The sequence below is a fragment of the Molossus molossus genome, unplaced genomic scaffold (assembly GCF_014108415.1).
Source record: "Molossus molossus isolate mMolMol1 unplaced genomic scaffold, mMolMol1.p scaffold_m16_p_11, whole genome shotgun sequence".
NCBI lineage: Eukaryota > Metazoa > Chordata > Mammalia > Chiroptera > Molossidae > Molossus > Molossus molossus.
In genome coordinates, this window is record NW_023425346.1 from 52,834,406 (window position 1) to 52,853,334 (window position 18,929).

General features: G+C 41.4%; 1 protein-coding gene across 11 annotated transcripts in view; it reads right to left on the minus strand.

Moving 5' to 3' along the window:
* Positions 1-540: 540 nt before the first annotated feature.
* CFLAR (CASP8 and FADD like apoptosis regulator) overlaps positions 541-18,929 on the minus strand; it is a 42,182-nt gene continuing 23,793 nt past the window's right edge. For 9 of the 11 annotated variants that reach the window (XM_036253997.1, XM_036253993.1, XM_036253994.1 and 6 more), the window contains 5 exons: positions 15,795-15,852; positions 12,780-12,829; positions 11,954-12,035; positions 2,803-3,313; positions 554-780 (listed from right to left, as the gene is read on the minus strand). In XM_036253997.1, coding sequence (XP_036109890.1) covers positions 642-780; positions 2,803-3,313; positions 11,954-12,035; positions 12,780-12,829; positions 15,795-15,852 — 840 coding nt within the window. In that variant the 3' untranslated portion in view covers positions 554-641. Of the gene's footprint in view, positions 781-2,802; positions 3,314-11,953; positions 12,036-12,779; positions 12,830-14,003; positions 14,049-15,794; positions 15,853-16,831; positions 17,271-18,929 lie in introns of those variants that run through there. The other 2 variants (XM_036254000.1, XM_036254001.1) reach the window with 2 other exon arrangements.

An 18,929-nucleotide genomic window follows, 5' to 3' on the forward strand; every position in this document is an offset into this window, starting at 1 on the left:
TCTGAGTTCAAGGTCCAGACTGTCGATACATTCTTGCCCGTGGTTCCGAAGGCTCCTGAGTAGGCTTTGCCAGCACACAGGAACAAGAGACCTTGGGCAGAATGTTCCTGCATGGGCCTTGCCAGCACCCAGGATCAACAAGTGGGCTTGGGCAGAAAGCTCCCGGGTGAGCCGTGCAAACACCACAGGGCCTTGTTCCCAGGTGAGCTTTGCAAACACCACAGGAGCAACAAGAGACCTTGGCTCAGCCGCCCCCCAAAGTCCCTCATACCAATGTTTCTCTCAAGTAATTTTTTTTGTTTTGTTTTTTATTTATTTATTTATTTATTTATTTATTTATTTATTTATTTATTTATTTATTTTTTTATCCTCACCCGAGGATATTTTTTCCATTTTTTGTACAGATAGAGTGGGAGGGAGAGGGAGGAAGGGAGAGAGAGAGAGAAACATCGATGTGAAGGGACACATCGAGTGGCTGCCACCCGCACGACCAACCAAGGCCAGGGACAAACGGCAACCGAAGTAGTATATGCCCTTAGCGGGAAACGAACCCAGGTCTCTCCGGACCGCAGACTGACGCTCTAACCGCTGAGTCAAACTGGCCAGGGCGTCAATAAGTTTTTTTAAAAGTTTTTGGCTTTTCATGTATAAGAAAGAATGAGTTTCTTTCTCAGAGTATGCTGCAGCCAGACGTGGTACCTCTCTTTATCAGACACTCTGCTGTTCCAGTCGTACACACTGCCATTCAGTTCAATGTGGAGTTCCAGAAGTGGCCGCCTTCTGGAGGTAAAAAGAAAGGCAAAAATTCGTGACATGCAAACATCAAAGAGGAGACAGATTGTCATTAGGGTGAAATGAGCCAACTGATGTGAAAGTGCTTTGGAAGTGTTGCTTCTACAAGCTGCTTAATGAGTGATTCAAATCAGCTTGCAGCACTCTGGCCTAGTGACTTCAATCCCCTTGCCCAAGGAGCAACTGAGTCTTACTCTGGAGATACACCAGCCAAACAGTGATCCAAATGCAGGATGCATGTAAAAGGCCAATAATACCACTGGCCCACCAACTGTCCACCTTGAAAAATGGAGTCACTGCTGAACCACCACTGAGGGGTTGGGGGTCACAGGCCACGATATCTATTCCTGGGGTCCCCAGTGTACAACAGAATGCATTTCACAGGTGGCTCAGAAACATCATTGTAAATTGTAACGGTACCTGAAAAAAGACTTCTAATCTTACATTTGAGGTACAGTGCGGCTTCATTTAACTTAAGCGGAAACCTGATCACCAATGTTTCCCTTAGAAAAGTACTCTTGCCAATAAATATAAAAAATGTCTATATAATATAAGAGTATGCAGTGTCGATGAGAACTCAGGGACCCAGGTACTCTCAGACAAAGCTGGTCTAACTGTATTGAAGCACAATCTGAGAAAACACATCAAAGGCTTTAAAAATGTATGTTGTTTGACACAGTAATTCCACTTCTGGGAATACTCCCAAGAAAACAAGTAAAGATCAACACAAATAGTGAGCTACAAAGATGTTAACAATTTCTTTTTGTGAAAGCAAAACACAGTCCACTGACTGGAAGATTGGTCAAGTAAATTATGCTATAACCATATCATGGGTTACTCTGCAGACATTAAAACAATGCTGTAGAGCCCTGGCTGATGTGGCTCAGTTGATTGGAGCACCCATCACATTCACTGAAAGGTCTCAGGTTCGATTTCTGATCAGGACACATACTCAGGTTTCAGGTTCAGTCCCCAGTTAGGGCACAATGCAAGAGGCAGCCAATTGATGTTTCAGAAAATGCTGTAGAAATGTGACTACTGACATAAAAATTGTGATGTACTACTGACGTAAAAATTGTGATGTACTATTGAACAAACTAAAAGCAGATTATAAAGTAATAGTAGATGATGATTCTATTTTGGCTATAAAATATTAATACATGAGTGTATGAGTATCCAAAAAAGATCTGGAAGGCAATATACCAAGATTTGGTCAACAGAGGTTTGTTCTAAAAGTAGGAGTATATATATATAAGAAAATATTATCCCAAGAACATATATGTATATATGCACAACCCATGGACACAGATGATAGTGTGGGAAAGGCCTGGGGTGGGGTAGAAGGGGGCAAAAAGAAAAAAAAAAGGGGGACATCTGTAATACTGTCATCACTTTCTTAAAAAGAAAAAAAGTAGGAGCATAATGTCTTATGTTCTGTTTTCAGGATCTATTTTTTTTCAATAAAGAATATGTATCGCCCTGGCTGGTTTGGCTCAGCGGTTAGAGCGTTGGCCTGCGGTCCAGAGAGACCCGGGTTCGGTTCCCGCTAAGGGCACGTACCTCGGTTGCAGTTTGTCCCCGGCCCTGGTTGGTCGTGCGGGTGGCAGCCACTCGATGTGTCCCTTTCACATCGATGTTTCTCTCTCTCTCTCTTCCTCTCTCTCCCTCCCGCTCTATCTGAACAAAAAATAGAAAAATGTCCTCGGGTGAGGATGAAAAAAATATATATATATATGTATCACTTTTGTAGTAAGAAAAAAATAACAATAAAATGTCTCAGTTTTGAAGAAAAATATCCAAACTATAAGCTGGCAAATAAGTGACCTCCTAAAGCACAAAGTGTTCATACACTGCAGGGTCTGTATCATACTCCTAAGGCAACCTCGATGGAGAGTGAAAAGTCCCCTTTCCTCTCCGCTAAGAAGGACATCAAGCATGGCAGTGGGAACCTCCATATCAGTAGCAGGAAAATAAGTGGTCCAAGGATTAGCCATGGCCTGGGCGGCTCACCTTTCTTGCCTCAGTTTTTGGGAGAGGCGCTGCAGGTACAGGGATAGTGAGGTGGAGGGCCTCTTCAGCAGAGCCGCATCTGCTTTGCACAGGCTCCAGAAGAAGTCCGCTTCTCGGTGAACTGTGCAGAACCCAGGCTGCCTTGCCTTGGAATCCGTACTGCTCACTGCTGGCCCGTCCACCTCCAGGAGGCTGCATTCTTCTGGGTGGCTCTCTGACTCCACATAGTTCTGAATAAAAAAGAGCTTTGGCTTTCCTAAGAGAGAAGGGCACCTGTCTCCCATGAACATCCTCTTTATCTGATCCAAAGGGAATCCTGGGTGAGTCTGATCCACACCAAACACGCTCTGGGAGCTCCCTCGGCTCACCAGGACACACACAAAACTATCGTAGTCTTGGTGTTGAGGCATATGGGCAACTTTGCGAAGAATACAAATTATATCGTTCATAGTCAGATATGAGAAACATTGGACATCATAGCCCAAGGAAGCGAAGGTGTCCCGAAGAATCTCTGGGGGAAAAAAATAGACAAGTACATAGGGATGAATACATGTGCAAAGCTTGGATCCAGACCTAGATGCAAACAGCTGCAGAAAGGGTGGCATGGGTCACGAGTCCCCTCACTTCCACCTGCTGTGGGAAGCTATGAAGGCCCCTAAGATATAAGTTGTAACCATTTCCAGACTCTCCAGTTCCTCTCATGACCTGCTTCCCAGTATAACCTCTGACTAAGCAGTGGGAACCTATGGCCAAGATTTCCTACACTATCCCCAAAGAGTCTTCTCTTACTTTGCAGGAATCCTGGGTTGACCTGGGCTCCAGGAGCAGTGGAAGCAAGTAGGAAAAGCAGGCTTGGAGTCTGTTGGCCTTGCCACACCTATGGGCAGCCTGATCTTTAGGAAGTGGGTCTTCCTATCTTTAAATGGAAGTGATGGACCACCCTATGAGAACCTGTGAGGATTAAATGAGATAATACAAATAAAGCTCCTGGTGTTCAATAAAAATTAGTTCCTATTCTCTTTTTTTAAAATCTTTGTGTCCATATTCTAGAAGTTTCTATGGCCTTGGAACCCTACATACTCTACCCAGGTCATTTCTTTTCTATCTGCTCAGTTTACCTTCATTGGAGAAATAAACACAGGCTCCTGAATGGTTTTATCTTTCTAATAGCAAAGAGAGACATCTCTTCTCACTCAAAAATTCCACATTCTTTTGAGCCACCCATTAAGTTTCTATTTCTTGTCTGAGAGATGTCTTCAGTTCTTAGTTCATTTGCTGGGCAGAAAACTATACTGTCCTAAGCCCAGAGGCTAAACAAGCATCTCCTAATCCAGGCTGTAATCCAAACTATTAGCCATGAACTTCTCTGGGTTTGTCTCCATGTCTATGACTATGTGCTCACCTCTCTTCTTCCCATGGGGATTGGTCTTCCAGAAGCCTACCACTGCATTCACCCCAAATCAAACAACACAACAGTAATTAGAATAGATAAAACTTCCACCAAAAAACAAAGAGGGTCCCATCTCCTATTAGTTTGGGCATCACAGAAAAGCATCAAGGGAAGATACATAACTGAAGTTTCCCCATAACTGTTTACAACAAATTCTCAATTCTCTACACTAAATGGGAATAATGTGAAGTCTGGATAGTTACAAATACTTCAAAGACTAGCAGCTTCAACCAATAGTTTTCACTTTCTGCTCTGAAAACTTTACCGACCACAAGTAAAATATAAAAGTGAAAGTAAGCAATGGCAATTTCTTTTCTGGCTTCTCAGCAGGAAATAAGAAAAAGACAAAAGGTAGGAAAAAGAAACACAGCCTTGGGTAAATGAAAAGCTGGACTAACAGCCACTGGATAACTAAGAGCTGGTCGAGTGCTCTGACTTTAATTCACACAGCCTGTGAGCAGTATCCAGACACATTCACATAGGGTCTAGGAGAACTTTCCGTTCAGGAGAGCTGGGCTTAACTGTGGCCCCACATCATACCAGATACGGCAGTTTTAAATATGTCCACAAATTCTTTGATACTCCTACCTTAAAAAGATAGAGTAATTTCCTCCCCTTAAATGTGGACCACACTTGGCAACTCGCTTCTAATGAATGGAATGTGGCAGCAGGGATACTGTGACTTCCAAAGCTAGATCCCAAAAAGGATTTGACTTCCACCTGGTTCTTTCTCTCTTCTGAACTGCTCACTCTAGGGCAGCGGTTCTCAACCTGTGGGTAGCGACACCTTTGGGGGTCGAACGACCCTTTCACAGGGGTCACCTAAGACCATTGGAAAACACCGCTCCTCTATCGGTCTCCAGGCGGATCCGCCCACATGCAGATATGCCCACTTACAACATGAGGAACTGTATTAAAGGGTCGTGGCATTAGGAAGGTTGAGAACCCCTGCTCTAGGGGAAGCCAGCTGCCATGTCCTAAGAGCACTCAAGCAGTCCCATGGAGGAGCACACATGAAGAAAAAAGCCTTACACCCACTCCCCAGCCACATGAGTGAGCCTGAGAAGATCCTGTGATCCCACTGGAGCCTCTGACCACCCTCACTGACATCTGACCACTCCCTCCTGAGAGACTCTGGGCCAGAACAGCCAGCAATCCACTCAGAAATTCCTGACCCACATAACTTATTCTTCTAAGCCACTAAATTTTGGAGTGATTTGTACACATTATTAGATAAATAATTCCTCAGCTAAGTCCTTTGATCTCTCCTTTCAGGAAAAGGAAATGGCAATAAACATGACTTGAGATGCACATATCTCTAATCATGGAGTAGTCTCTCCTCTAGGGGGCAGAAGCAAATGGGGAAACACCAGTCTCAAAGCTTTGTTTACTTAGCTCAGAATGGTTCATGCCTTTCAAACCCTCTCCGCACTGAAAGATTTCATCCTTTATCAAAGTCCTTGAAAGAAAGCCATAGTCTCTGCCCTGGCCGGTTTGGCTTAGCAGTTGGAGCATTGGCCTGCAGAACAGAGAGTCCCGGTTCCCGCTAGGGACACATACCCAAAAAAAGAAAGCTATAGTCTCTCCTTCCATGCTGATATGCAGGGGTATAGTCAGGACAGGACAAATGCTGTCAGGTGCCTTCCATCTCTTTCTTTTATCTGGGCTCCCTGGGGGTTCCTGCCAGAGCAGCAGCTTTCGCATGGCAGTAAGTAGGCAGCTGTGTGGCACGGGGCAAAAGAGGAACTAGTCTCAGAATCACAAGATCTGACTTTAAGTCCTGGCTCCTCACCCTACTTGCTGGCTCTGAACTTTGCCTAGTCCTAGAAAAGGCCTAATTTACACCAGAAGAGGGGCTAAGAAGGGAATGGGAAACTAGGGTCAGGGCAGGAAGTCTTTACCTAACAGAACCAGAGAGAAAAAAAGGTTAAAACTGGAGGTTTTAGCCCCAAACCATACAGAACCCCAGTGCTGAGAACAGGAAAATAAGAATGTCAAATCTGGATGGGCCTCAGAGCAAGATGGAGCCTCCTTTAAATATTCCTCTGGAAAGACAGTCACTCAAGAAACCAGCCCGACGTCATTGCAGCTGTTTCCCATTAATACCATGTCTTTTCTCTATCACACCGTGAGGTGGCGTGGTGACTGATGTTAGCTGGGAACTGCAGCCAGCAAGAACATGGAGATAGCCCAGTCTAATTTATAGGATCAAGGGAGTGGTCACAGCATGACTTTGAATAAGTTACAGCCTTAATTTGCTCATCTATAAAATAGGATTAATACTAATGCCCATATTATGATTTTCAAAAGGTGGCTGTGGGGATCCAGTGAGGTTTCTGTCAAGATGCTTTGTAAACTGTGAGTGCTTATAAATATAAGGTAATAATTTTAAAGGAAATAAAGGCAGGCATTTCAAATCACAAGTCACAGAGCAGCAATGCATCTCTCTCACGGAAGCCACCTCCTTAGAACCCAGAGAAAGGTCTCTCTGTCTGAAACTAAAATGGGATCTGAGCAGTCTCTCTCCTTATATAGCTCTCTAACTGCCTCGTCCCACAAATAGAGGAAGAAAAACTTGGAGGCTGATTGGAAAATAAGACATCAGCAAATTGCTGTTCTCATTCTACTTGCCCTGGAAATTCCACTCCTGACCCAGCCCTATTGTTGTAAACTTGAATTGTTCTGCAGAAACCAGCTTTCTGAAATGAGGGGAGTTTTCTTCTGGTCAAACAGTTAGTACCAGGCTGTTAGTGAAGGGTCAGCACCACCCACAAGGCATTTCACAAACGACCTCTGGCTTTCGCATCTCTTGTTGCTCTATTAGAAGGGGAAGTTTACTTACTCAAGATGTACAAGGAAGTATGCAGCATCTGCTAGAAAAATTGAAGTATTTGCCTGGTTAAAAAGTACAGAAAAATCTTCAAGCTTTTCAGAAGAGCCATGGAGAAAAGAGAGAGAAAGAAACATTTCTTAAAATATTTTATCCAGGAGTCTACAAACTAACCAGAGCTTTAGATCAAGACCAACAGTTCATCTGTCTGTGACATGAGACATTTACTTCTCCACTCCATGACTCAGGGCCTGGCAAAGGCCTAGCTTTGCAAGGTCACTGACAGGTGACTCAACACTAATACTTATTTTTTTGGTGTTTCATTCTTCATCTGAGGATATTTTTCTACCTATGATCAGCTAGAGTGGGAGGGAGGGAGGGAGGGAGAGAGGGAGGGAGAGAGGGAGGGAGGGAGGGGGGGAGAGAGAGAGAGAGAGAGAGAGAGAGAGAAACATCGATGTGATAGAGCCACATCTACCAGCTGCCTCCCACACGACCAGGGCTAGGAACAAGCTGCCACCAAGGTACGTGCCCTTGACCGGAATCAAACCCGCGACTCATTGGTCCGAGGGCCAAAGCTCTAACTGCTGAGCCAAACCAGCCAGGGCCAGGATTTGTTTTTTAATTCTACCAAACTGAAATAATTAGCCCCAAAACAAGCCTCCATGTCTGCGCCAAGAAGAGCTTACTGATCTCCATAAGGATTCTTCTCAAGAACAAGCCACCAAAAAAATCACCTTATCTTAGTTCACAGTGTGGCTCTGAGACCAGATGGTGGTACATCATTGCCTCCACATTGGCTTCACACAGGGCCACGCATGGTGTTTTGCATATAGTAGGTACTCAATAAACATTTATAAGATAAAGGAAGAATAAACCTATAAATATTTTGGGGACATGCAAACCCTCTGGGTAAGTCTCAACTTTGAGGGCAGAAGACAGGTAGATAGATATATGAGAGTCTGCTAAATTCTGGATATGAAGGAATGGTTTTAGAAATACACTGAGATTAGAAGAGTTTATTCCTTCATTCATTACCCACCAAATTATTTATTGGGCTCCAATGTGCCAGGCACTGTTCCAGGTACTGGAGGCACAGTAAAAGGGATGGACAAGCTCCCCACTCTCATGGAACTTACATTATAACAAAGTAGCTAAGAGCAGAGGCTTTGAAGTCAAGTTTTCAAATCCCAGTTCTGTCTGTTACTAGAGAAGTTAGGAAGGAAGTTCATTGTACTCTGCTTTCTCACTTTGAAAATGGGGGTACTAGTACCTATCTTACAGTATTATTTATGAGGATAAAGTGAGAATCCATGTAAAGGAATTAGCAAAGTAACTGGCACATAGATTTTTAATAAATTTTAAATTCTGATCACTACCATTCCCAAGTTAGTCTTACGTCATATTACTGTTAGTTTCTTTCAGATCCCTTGTCTTGGTTGGCAATAATGTTTATTACCAGACTCCTACAATTTTCTCAAATGTTCAGTGTTAACAACATGACAAAGTTAACTAGGCAAGAGACAAAGGAAACCCCACACAATCACTCTAGTCTAGAGGAAGCTCCGGTTGCTGCTCAGATGGAAGTGAAGAAATGGAAGTGCTGGGCCTGATGAAGATGGCAGTTAGCTAAAGCAGGATTCCAGGCCTCACTGAAAAGCCCCCAGGAGGAGAGTTGGCAAAGGCAGAGCTAGAGGCCTAGAGAGGTGTGAGAAGAGACAGTACCTTCCACTTCATTTTAATTAACACTCTCCAGCTGCTCTGTCTCAGCTGGGCTTACGATGGATTCAGGAACCCTCAGCAGATAAAAGCCACAGCATAATGGGAGTGAAGAGTGCTGTCTTGTTTCTTACCTGTTAATTGGCCACCTGAGCCCAGGAGGGGTTATATAATAGGCCTCAAGCCCTGTTATTTGTTTTGTTCTCAAAGGCAGGAGGGGTGGAGTCAAGGAAGCAAACATACAAATGCACCAGAGACCAATACCTGCTCATACCTCAGGCCAAAGACACAAATACCATAGGCTCCACCTCCAGTTCTACCCTCCTTTCCATCTCTCTCTCTAAACTGGTCTTCCCACCCTCCCTCACCCACCCTGGCCTTGGTATTCAGGTTCTCTTTCTCTGCCAAACCCATTCATACTGATGACTGGGATGAGTGGTCTGCCTGGCTTTCCACCTGCATATTTCCTCAGAAGTCACAGCCTCTCAAGTATATCTCCTCCATTCCACTTAGCTCCAGCCTGTGGGGACCTGCCTCACTCAGCCCAGCCCAGGCCTCAGGTTCCCAGTTCTCTAGTCCCTCACTCGTCTGGGATCAGACTCCATGTACCATGCACAAGGCCATGCAAGTTCTAGCTTAGTGGTTTGCAACTAAAATTAAACAAACAAATTGGGGAAAGAATGTTAGCTGGCCTTAGGTTCGGGTTTACAGTGTGCAGGCACCACTCCAAGCCCTTCACTCACTCACTCACTCCTCCCAACCTTCCTATAAGGTAGGTCCTGCTTTAACCCACTTTACAGAAGAGACACTGAGATATAGAGAGGGCAACTGTCCAAGGACACAAGCTAGAACATGGCAGAGCCATGGTTCACTTCCATGTAGTCATATTCTAGGACCCAACTCTAACCATGCTTCTGAAATATGGAAACATACAAATACACGTTCAGTCCCTGCTGGCAAGAGGCCCATAACCCAGCAAGGGCAACAAGCTCAGGCAATGGATTTCAGTCACAAATTCACAGCAGATCAAGGCTTTATGTTTATAATTCTCTTTATACAACAGATATATATATCCTATGCCATGTGCTCTTGGGAACTCTAATGAATGAAACAGAACTGATTAAAAGAGAAAGTAGAAGACCATTCATTACACAGTCTCCTTTAAAGCAGGAAATTAGTCATTGAGAAAATAGTTTCTCATACGTATAACAGTACTAATGATTAGAAAAGAAAGGACACTTATCTATAGCTGAGGAAAGAGCATGTCTCACATCTCGCCAAAAATAGGACATGAGGAAGTGAAATCATATGTGAAATTTTGGGACATCCAGCCTAATATTTGCTAATCTGATCTTCTGTTACATTCTCTCCCCATAAATCTCTCACCATGGTAACATTTGAAGTGAGTGTAAGAGATATTCTAAGATAATGTTGGAAAGCTGAAAGGAAACAATGATCAATCCTTTTAAAGAAGAGATAAATAATTAAACATAATGTTATTCCACTTATCTAGATTCTTCTCATTCTCTTTTGATGCATCATCTGTGACTGATCTCAATGGAGTCAGACATCCAGCAACAACTGGGCAAGAGTCCATTCAGACCCAAACAATGGTGACACAGACAGCATAGACTCAGGGCAACAACCACAGTTCAGGCAACAACCATAGTGCAGGGTGACAGAACCAAGTGGCACATTGCCTCTAAGACAGCGATTCTCAACCTGTGGGTCACAACCCCTTTGGGGGTCGAACGACCCTTTCACAGGGTCACCTAAGACCATCAGAAAACACATATTTCCGATGGTCTTAGGAACCGACACTGCTCCTCTATACATCTCCAGGCGGTTCCGCCCACATACAACATGAGGAACTGTATTTTTTTTTAGTACGTGCCCCTAGTGGGAACTGAACCCAGGACTCTGGTGTGCAGGCCGACGCTCAACCGCTGAGCCAAACCAGCCAGGGCTGAGGAACTGTATTAAAGGGTTGTGGCATTAGGAAGATTGAGAACCACTGCTCTAAGAGGACACACAACCATCATATTTCATGTTTTATCTGGGTGAAATGAACACCGGAGCCAGAAAACTTCCATTTTATTTATTTATTTATTTATTTATTTATTTATTTATTTATTTCCTCACCTGAGGACATTTTTGCATTTATCCTCAGATAGAGCGAGAGGGAGAGAAGGAGGAAGAGAGAGAGAGAAACATCAATATGAGAGAGATATACTGAGTGGCTGCCACCCACACGATCCCAACTGGGGCTGGAGACAAACTGCAACTAAGGTACATGCCCTTAGTGGGAACGGAACCCGGGCCTCTCTGGTCCACAGGCCGATGCTGTAACTGCTGAGCCAAACTGGCCAGGGCAGAAAACCTTCCATTTTAAATGTGCCCTGGGTCCCAGGACCCCTCCCTGCTGCAGCATCCAGCATGGAAAGACAAGACTAAAGCTCACCTACTTTCACAAATTGCACCTTTGTGCCAGACAAAATGCTCTGAGTTTCTCCTAATCCCCTTTCGGTTTTCTCCTGATACACAGCTAGACTGAGTTCCTTGTCCACTGGGGTTAGATGGGGCCACATGAGTAAGTCCTGACCAGTGAAATATGGGTGGAAATGTTGCATTCCACTTTGAGGCCTGGTCCCCAAATGTATGAGATCATGCACTTCCTTCATCCACCAGCCAGCTATAGAGGATCCTGTGGAAAATTCCAGGGCCTCAGAGGATGAAGCCACTAATCAACCACATGGAACAAAGTTCCCCCTAGCCCAACAGTTTTCAACCTTTTTCATTTCCAGACATACATAAACTAATTACTAAAATTCTGCGACACACCAAAAAATATATTTTTTGCCAATCTGACAAAATAAATAGGTATAATTTTTATTCATTCACACCAAACGGCTATTGTTGTGTTGGCTGTTATAATTTTTTAATTTGACAATCTAAGGGAAAAGAGTTTTAAAACTTCAGCACTGGTTGAAAATCACTGTCTTAGCCCAATCCACACTAGACTATGACATGAATGAGAAACTCCCCTTCATACTGGTTTTGGCAGTGGTTTGTTACAGCAGCTAGTGTTTATCACGCTGACTAACATGCAGTGATCTCATTGTGGAGCATTAGTCTGCAGCATCCACACCTACCTGTGTCATTGCCAATGCAATCAATTATCAGGCAGATTCCTAAGGGCTTGCTCTGCATCCTGTATCTCTCTTCCGGTATGTGCTGGAAAACAAAGCAGGGGTTGTTAAAAACTCTGAATACAGCTATTTCTGCAAGGTCTCACCAACAGACCATCTTTTCTTCTGGATTTTCTTAAACATCCCTTTGGCAGGTAAGTCAGTCAGTAGACAGAACCTGAAGTCATCATTGTCGACAGTTCCCACTATTATCAACTTTTTCCTCTATTCAGGTAATGAGCTTAAGACAACAAACTGTTGCAGTTTTTATTTAATTTTAATGAGAATTGTAGTCTCTTTACAGGTGTCTTAGCTCTGCAGAATAAAAATAATGTGAAACAGAAAGAAAAGATGGATCGCATGTTTTCCATCTTTTCTCAGTAACCTGAGTTTGTACAAGTGATATCTTTCCAAACTAGTACAAAAGGAAGCCTTCTATTGTCTCTCCTTACAGAGAAGAGACTATCAGCCAAAGCGAAAGTCAGAACAAGTCAAGGTTCCGTGTCACTGCTTCCTGACATACATGTTCAGTAATCACTCGGCTGAAAAGAGAAGTGCCTCTTTGGAATTCTCCTGCATTCCAAGTTCACTAATGCAATTCACTTCAATACCTTTCTCTTTGCTACATCCACAGTTCCCCTTTAAAAGAGTACTCAGAACAAAAAGCACTCTCAAAATCCTATTATTGACACAGAAAATTGTTAATGAACAGATATTTTTAAAGAAGCCAGTGTTATCCACAGATATTGTGCAGACAGTACAATACCAAAGCAGACCATTTATTACGTACCCAAGGCAAAAATGCTCCTGATTCTTGAATGGATGTCTTGACTGGTTCTCCTGGAGGATGAGAGAAAAATCATTTATAAAGCTGAAGGAGATTTTGCCCACTGGCTGCATTTCTTCATATCACAACTGTCTCTTCCCCTATTTCCTTCCCACTACAATCCCTTATTTCCTTAGCCTCAACGTTCCAACCTTGCACTGAGAAGGAAACCCAAGTCACCTTGCTAAAAAGGGGTTATATAGAAAAACTCTTAAGTAGTAAATGAAAGAAGGCTCTCCCTTGCCCTTCTCCAGGTGAGGATCTAATAACCACAAACAATATCAACAGCTTTTCTACATGTGCTAAAACTGTGGTCAACACCCAAGGGAACAGCCTTAGAGAGTGAACAGATGGCCATGTTTTCTTAGCCCAGTGATCCTGGGAGGTCATAAAATACAATGTCAATGGCAAGACGGGGGACAGTGAGCTTAGCAAATGTAGATGAGACTAAAGTACATTTTGTTAGATAAAAATGACTTTATTAGCCCAGGTACGTTGAGAAACCACCTTTTTTAAAGCCATAAAGAGCTGGCTCGAACACTACCACCGTCACTGACATGTTCTGTGATCTTGGGCAAGTTTCTTCCTGGAGTCTCAGGGGCTTTTTTAATCTCTAAGGTGAATAAGCCAATATCTACTTTATAATATTGTTGCAGAAATGAGAAATAATGTCTAAAAGTAGGCAAAGAAAATGCCAGTATTGATAGGTTTGGGGGAAGTGAGTATTTTCAAATACCAAAGCTATAAAAGTTGAAACAGTCTTTTTAAAGAACAACTAGCAATACTCTTTAAAATAACATTCTGCTTCTAGAAGTTTATCCTATGAAAATAATAGAGGAAGTGTGCAAAAATGTCAAGAACATCTACTGAATGACTGCTTACAATGGCTTCAAATTAGAAAGAAACTAAAAGTCTGCAAACATGAAACTGGGTAAATAAATTATGGTACATATAATGGAATACTATGCATTGTTAAAAAGAATAAAAAAGATCTTTATGTATTTGACATGAAAAGATATGCATGATTTATTAAGTAAAAAATGGACTACTAAATAATATAATACTGATTCAATGTACTTAATAATATGTATTTCTGTGCATTTATTTACATATCTATATGAAAAAAATAATGGTCTTAGAGGTATATAAATCAAACATTAGTAGTGGTTATATCTGATACAGTGATACCTCGGTTCTCGAACGCCTCGATTTTCGACCAAATCGGGATTCGAGAAACTTTTGTCTCGGAATCCGAACAAATATTTGGAACTCGAACTTCCGAGATGAGCCGAGTTGAGCCAAATGGCGTTCATTCGGCCCAGCGCGCCTTGCTTGCGTCATCAGTGTGAGTGCAGAGAGAGAGTCACGCTTTGTGGAGTCACGCTTTCATTGCTTCGGTTCTCGAACAATTCGGTTCTCGACCGTCCTCCTGGAACGAATTATGTTCGAGAACCGAGGTATCACTGTACTTAGAATTAAGAAGAAATTTCACTTATATTTTTGTATTTTAGCAATCATGGATTAACAGAATTTTAAAAATCACAAATTAATCTATGTAATGTCTCTCGGTATAAGGTATTTAGTAAGAACTTAAATTATAGTTATCATCGTCATCATTCAGATGAAATCTATTTAGAAATCCAAATTAATATGAATACTTGGTTGGATTATTTTAAACTTCTATTAGATTAAGGCCAAGTTATCAGAATGCTTTCTTTTTTTATTAGCCAATAAAACATGTCCAGGCCAAAGCAGTTAACTAGCTCTCCTAAGGATTGTCAGGGGTGTGGGGAGCTTCACTTACTTCACCTGTATAATTCCAGTAAGGATAAACCTGCCATTAGGGAGCACAGCGGAAAGAATATGGATTGTTTTTAATTCCTCTCCAAATCTACCAGGTCTCCTATTTCACTTTAAACAGTTTCAGAATGCTAATTCTTACCACCTCACCAGTGTTTTAAGAAATGCTGTCACTTCAGATATTAATTTGCTCCTCGGTAGCTTTTCCTGGAGAGCGGCATTTTAGGTAGGAAATGACAGGCATGAGCTTCACCATCTGGCTAATCTGAGCAAAATACTTTTCAGTTAGTTTCCAGGTGCACACAGGCAGCATATGGGCGGCCACACAAAGACAGCTTCCATTAGGCCACTGTCCTACTACAATCTTGACGATCTCCACTGCACACAGGACAAAGTCCAAGCTCCTCAGGGAAGACTGAGCCCTCCACACCTGCCTCTCAGTCCCTGCTTCCTCCAGCAGTTCTGAAGCACAGCCATCCCCCCTGCAGTGGGACTGGGTCTCAGCCCTCACTCGAGGAGGACTCAAGACAAGCGAAAGAAATATACTTTTTTTAAAAGATGGGATTGAGTGCTGATGTTAGAGAGATCGTACAGGTTAAAATGACCAGTTTTTTATTGTATTTTTTCTTTCTTTTTTGGGAAACGGGATGTCATCTACAGAGTACTTATACTTATTAAATGAACTATAAAACAAGATCTTAATAACCTTTCTTCTTCCTTTTGCTGAATATTTGGTTTAACATGGCTCATTATCATGGCTAGATTAATGTTTAACATGGCCTGGTTAGTGTTCCATTTCAGGTAGAAATATCACATCTCAAAAATATATAGCAAAGATGATGAAGCTGATAGAGTAAGAGATGTTTAAATTCAAGTAAGTGCATTCAGTAAATACCTAGAAATGCCAATAAAAACATTTTAAGAGTTTAACTGCTTTTTATTTTGAGAGCTTTAATTAGAATGTGTAGATAAAGAAAATGGCCAACTCTAAAAAATAAAACATTTGTACTGGAATTATCAAGCATTTATAAAGAACGAATATAAAGAAAAGTTAGTCTTGGGGGTGGGAGCAGGGAAGAGGGTGTCAATGGGGAGGAAAAAGGAGGGATATCTGTAATACTGTCAACAATAAAGAAAAAAATGTTTTTAAGAACTGGAAAAAAGAAAAGTTAGTCTTACTGTGACTGTCAAGTTGTTTCACCGTGAGTCTTCTTTCTTTATTTCTCCCGTTCTGAAGCTTCAAATATAAAGAATAAGGTCACAATCCCTGTAAGTTTTTTCAGGGTCACATTATGTTATACCTCTTTAAATATCTCAGTAGGATTTTTACCCGGGAAAAAATTAAAATATCATTCACTTTTAAATTATCTAAAGAATAGCAAGAACCATTAACTCCGAGAATCCTATATCTTGTAGCCAAAGATCAAGGCATCTCTTCTTTTTAAGGACTGAAAATATGCCCTGGCCGGTTTTGCTCAGTGGTTGGAGTGTCTGCCCGTGGACCAGAGAATCCCGGGTTTGGTTCCCGCTAAGGGCACATACCTCGTTGGGGTTGTGTGGGTGGCGACCACTTGATGTGTCTCTCTCAGATTGATGTTTCCCTCTTTCTTCCTCCCTCTCTCCTGCTCTATCTGAAGATAAATGCAAAAATGTCCTCAGGTGATGATAAAAAAAAAAAAAGGAGTGAAAATACAATTAACGTGTAAATATGCTATACTAGCATACCAGAATGTTTCAAAACGGCTCAATAAAGTCAGCTGTTATGGTACAGTAGAGCTGCTGTAAGAGCTCTAACACAGAACAGGCTGTTCAAACCTGCAATTTACCTTCAGCCTGACCCTTTAACACAGAGGCAATGTGTGTATGGTTAAGAGTGGGAGTTCAAGCCCAAATAAACCTCACTGTAAACCTTGATTCTGCTACTTACTCGCTTTGTAACCTCAAGCAAGTTATTTAACCTCGACATTTCTGTTTCTTTATCTTCAAAATGAAGACAATAATAGTACCTACCTTATAAATTTTTTGTAAAGGTTAAATGTATACAAAGCACTCAGGACAGTGCCTAGCATGTGGGAAGTGCTTAATAAATGTCCAGTTATTATTTTTCTATAATTGCCTAGCTATACATAAGCCACATGTGGGCTTGATCCTTGATAATAGTTACCACTTATGAGAACTACAGTGAAATTAATCAGAGAATGAAAAATTGAACCGACCCTTTCTCTTCTCAGATGACAGGTGCTGTGTAAGGTACACATACCACATACTGTCATCCATCTGATCTCTCAGCTTTCAAATGACAGTTCTCCTCTGAAGCTATCCTAGCCAAAAGAGAGAATTAGACTGTTTATTAAGCTGTGTCTTCAGCTAAGTCTGTGTGTCTAAATTAAAGGAAAACATGTAACTTGCTTTTATCCCTAATAACCAGTGACTTAGCCATAGGTTGGTGATATTAAATAGAAGTTCAAGCCCCACATGAATATGCATTCACTTTTACATACTATTATAGATATATAACATTAAATCAAAGCTAGATTTTGAAAGCATTATATTGAGCCCTTTCCAGTATGGCTCATATGGTTGAATGTTGTTCTGTACACCAAAAGGTTGCCAGTTCGACTCCCAGTCAGGACACATGCCTAGGTTGTGGGTTCGATCCCTGGCCGGGGTGCATATGGGAGGTAGCTGACTGATGTTTCTCTTTCCCTCTCTCCTTCTCCCTCTCTCTCTAAAATCAATTTTTTTAAAAAAACACATTTTTAAAAAGCATATTGCAAAAAAGATAAATGAAAGAAAATAAAAAGCATGATATTGCAGTCATAAACTTTTTTATTCTACAATATGTTGGTATCATGCATCATTTAATGCCACTATAACTTTAAAGCACTTTTGCAACCTTGTGTAGGAGTTAATATCCAGGTATTCAGCTCCTAAATTCAATGAATTTATATGCTATAGTGCCTGCTTCCTAAATAAATGAATAATCAAGATAACAGATTAATAGAGCAAATTTAAGAAGTTTACACACAGAGCATGTAAGTTCTCAATAGGCTACATAGACAATACAATTACTTTCATTAACAAAGGCAGTAGTAAAAATATGGCAGGCTTTTAACTAAGAATGGTAGCATAATTCCTATTAGAGAGACAATAGCAGAGAAAGCTCAGAAAATTTGGATCTGCATCCTAAATCAGTTTTATCTGATATAGTATGACAGAGATACAGAAAGACAAAAGAATGCATAACTAATTCTTGAAAAATGACATATATCTAGTGAAGACATGTGCAGTATGTAGTTTATTAAATATATCATGGTATAGCTACAGAGGAAGAAGCAGGGACTGGGCCCAGTTCTGGTGATAGTTGGAGGTGGGTCATCACTTAACGTTCTTTAGGACTATGTTTTCTTATTTGTTCAGTGAAGAGGCTGGACAGTATAATCCTTTTTTTTTTATCCTCACCTGAGAACATTTTTCCATTTTTTGTTCAGATAGAGTGGGAGGGAGAGAGAGAGAAAAGCATCAACGTGAAAGGGACACATCAAGTGGTTGCCACCCGCACGACCCAACCAGGGCCGGGGACAAACTGCAACCGAGGTACGTGCCCTTAGTGGGAACTGAACCCGGGTCTCTCTGGACCGTAGGCCGACGCTCTAACTGCTGAGCCAAACTGGCCAGGGCTGGACAGTATAATCTTTAACATCCATTTTAGCTCTGAAATTCTATTGCTCAGTGATATCTTGTACAGCTCATGTTCTCCATAAAACTATTTATATCACAAGGATAGTTAATGCTTTCATCACATACTTTTATATAAGTGTTTATAATTTAACCATGAAATTGCACTGTGGTCTAAGTCCTCACTACAAATTCCACATACCTTTATATGGGAATAAGAATGAGATTACACTAAGATTAACTTCCCAGGATAAAAAATTAACCAAAGAACAATTCTGAAAATACCTTGTACTATCAAACTACACAAAAATCAGAAGTGACTATGTAATACTTATGTTCACAAATCAATAACATCTCTCAATAACAAAAATACTTTTGGTAACATCATTAAAACAAGCTCAATAAAAAGCAAATGCCCAGAGAGGTAAATACAAAAGTATTTATTTTGAAGCACCGATTGTAGCAACAAAAGATTAGAAATAATCTATATACATATACACTATAAAAAGCTAAACACATTGTTATATAGCAGGTATACACCTGCAACCATTAAATAGTGATGTAGAGATAGTTTCACAGAATTCATGTGAAATAATTTCCAACAATTCTCATATCAGGACAATGGGAATAGTGGAC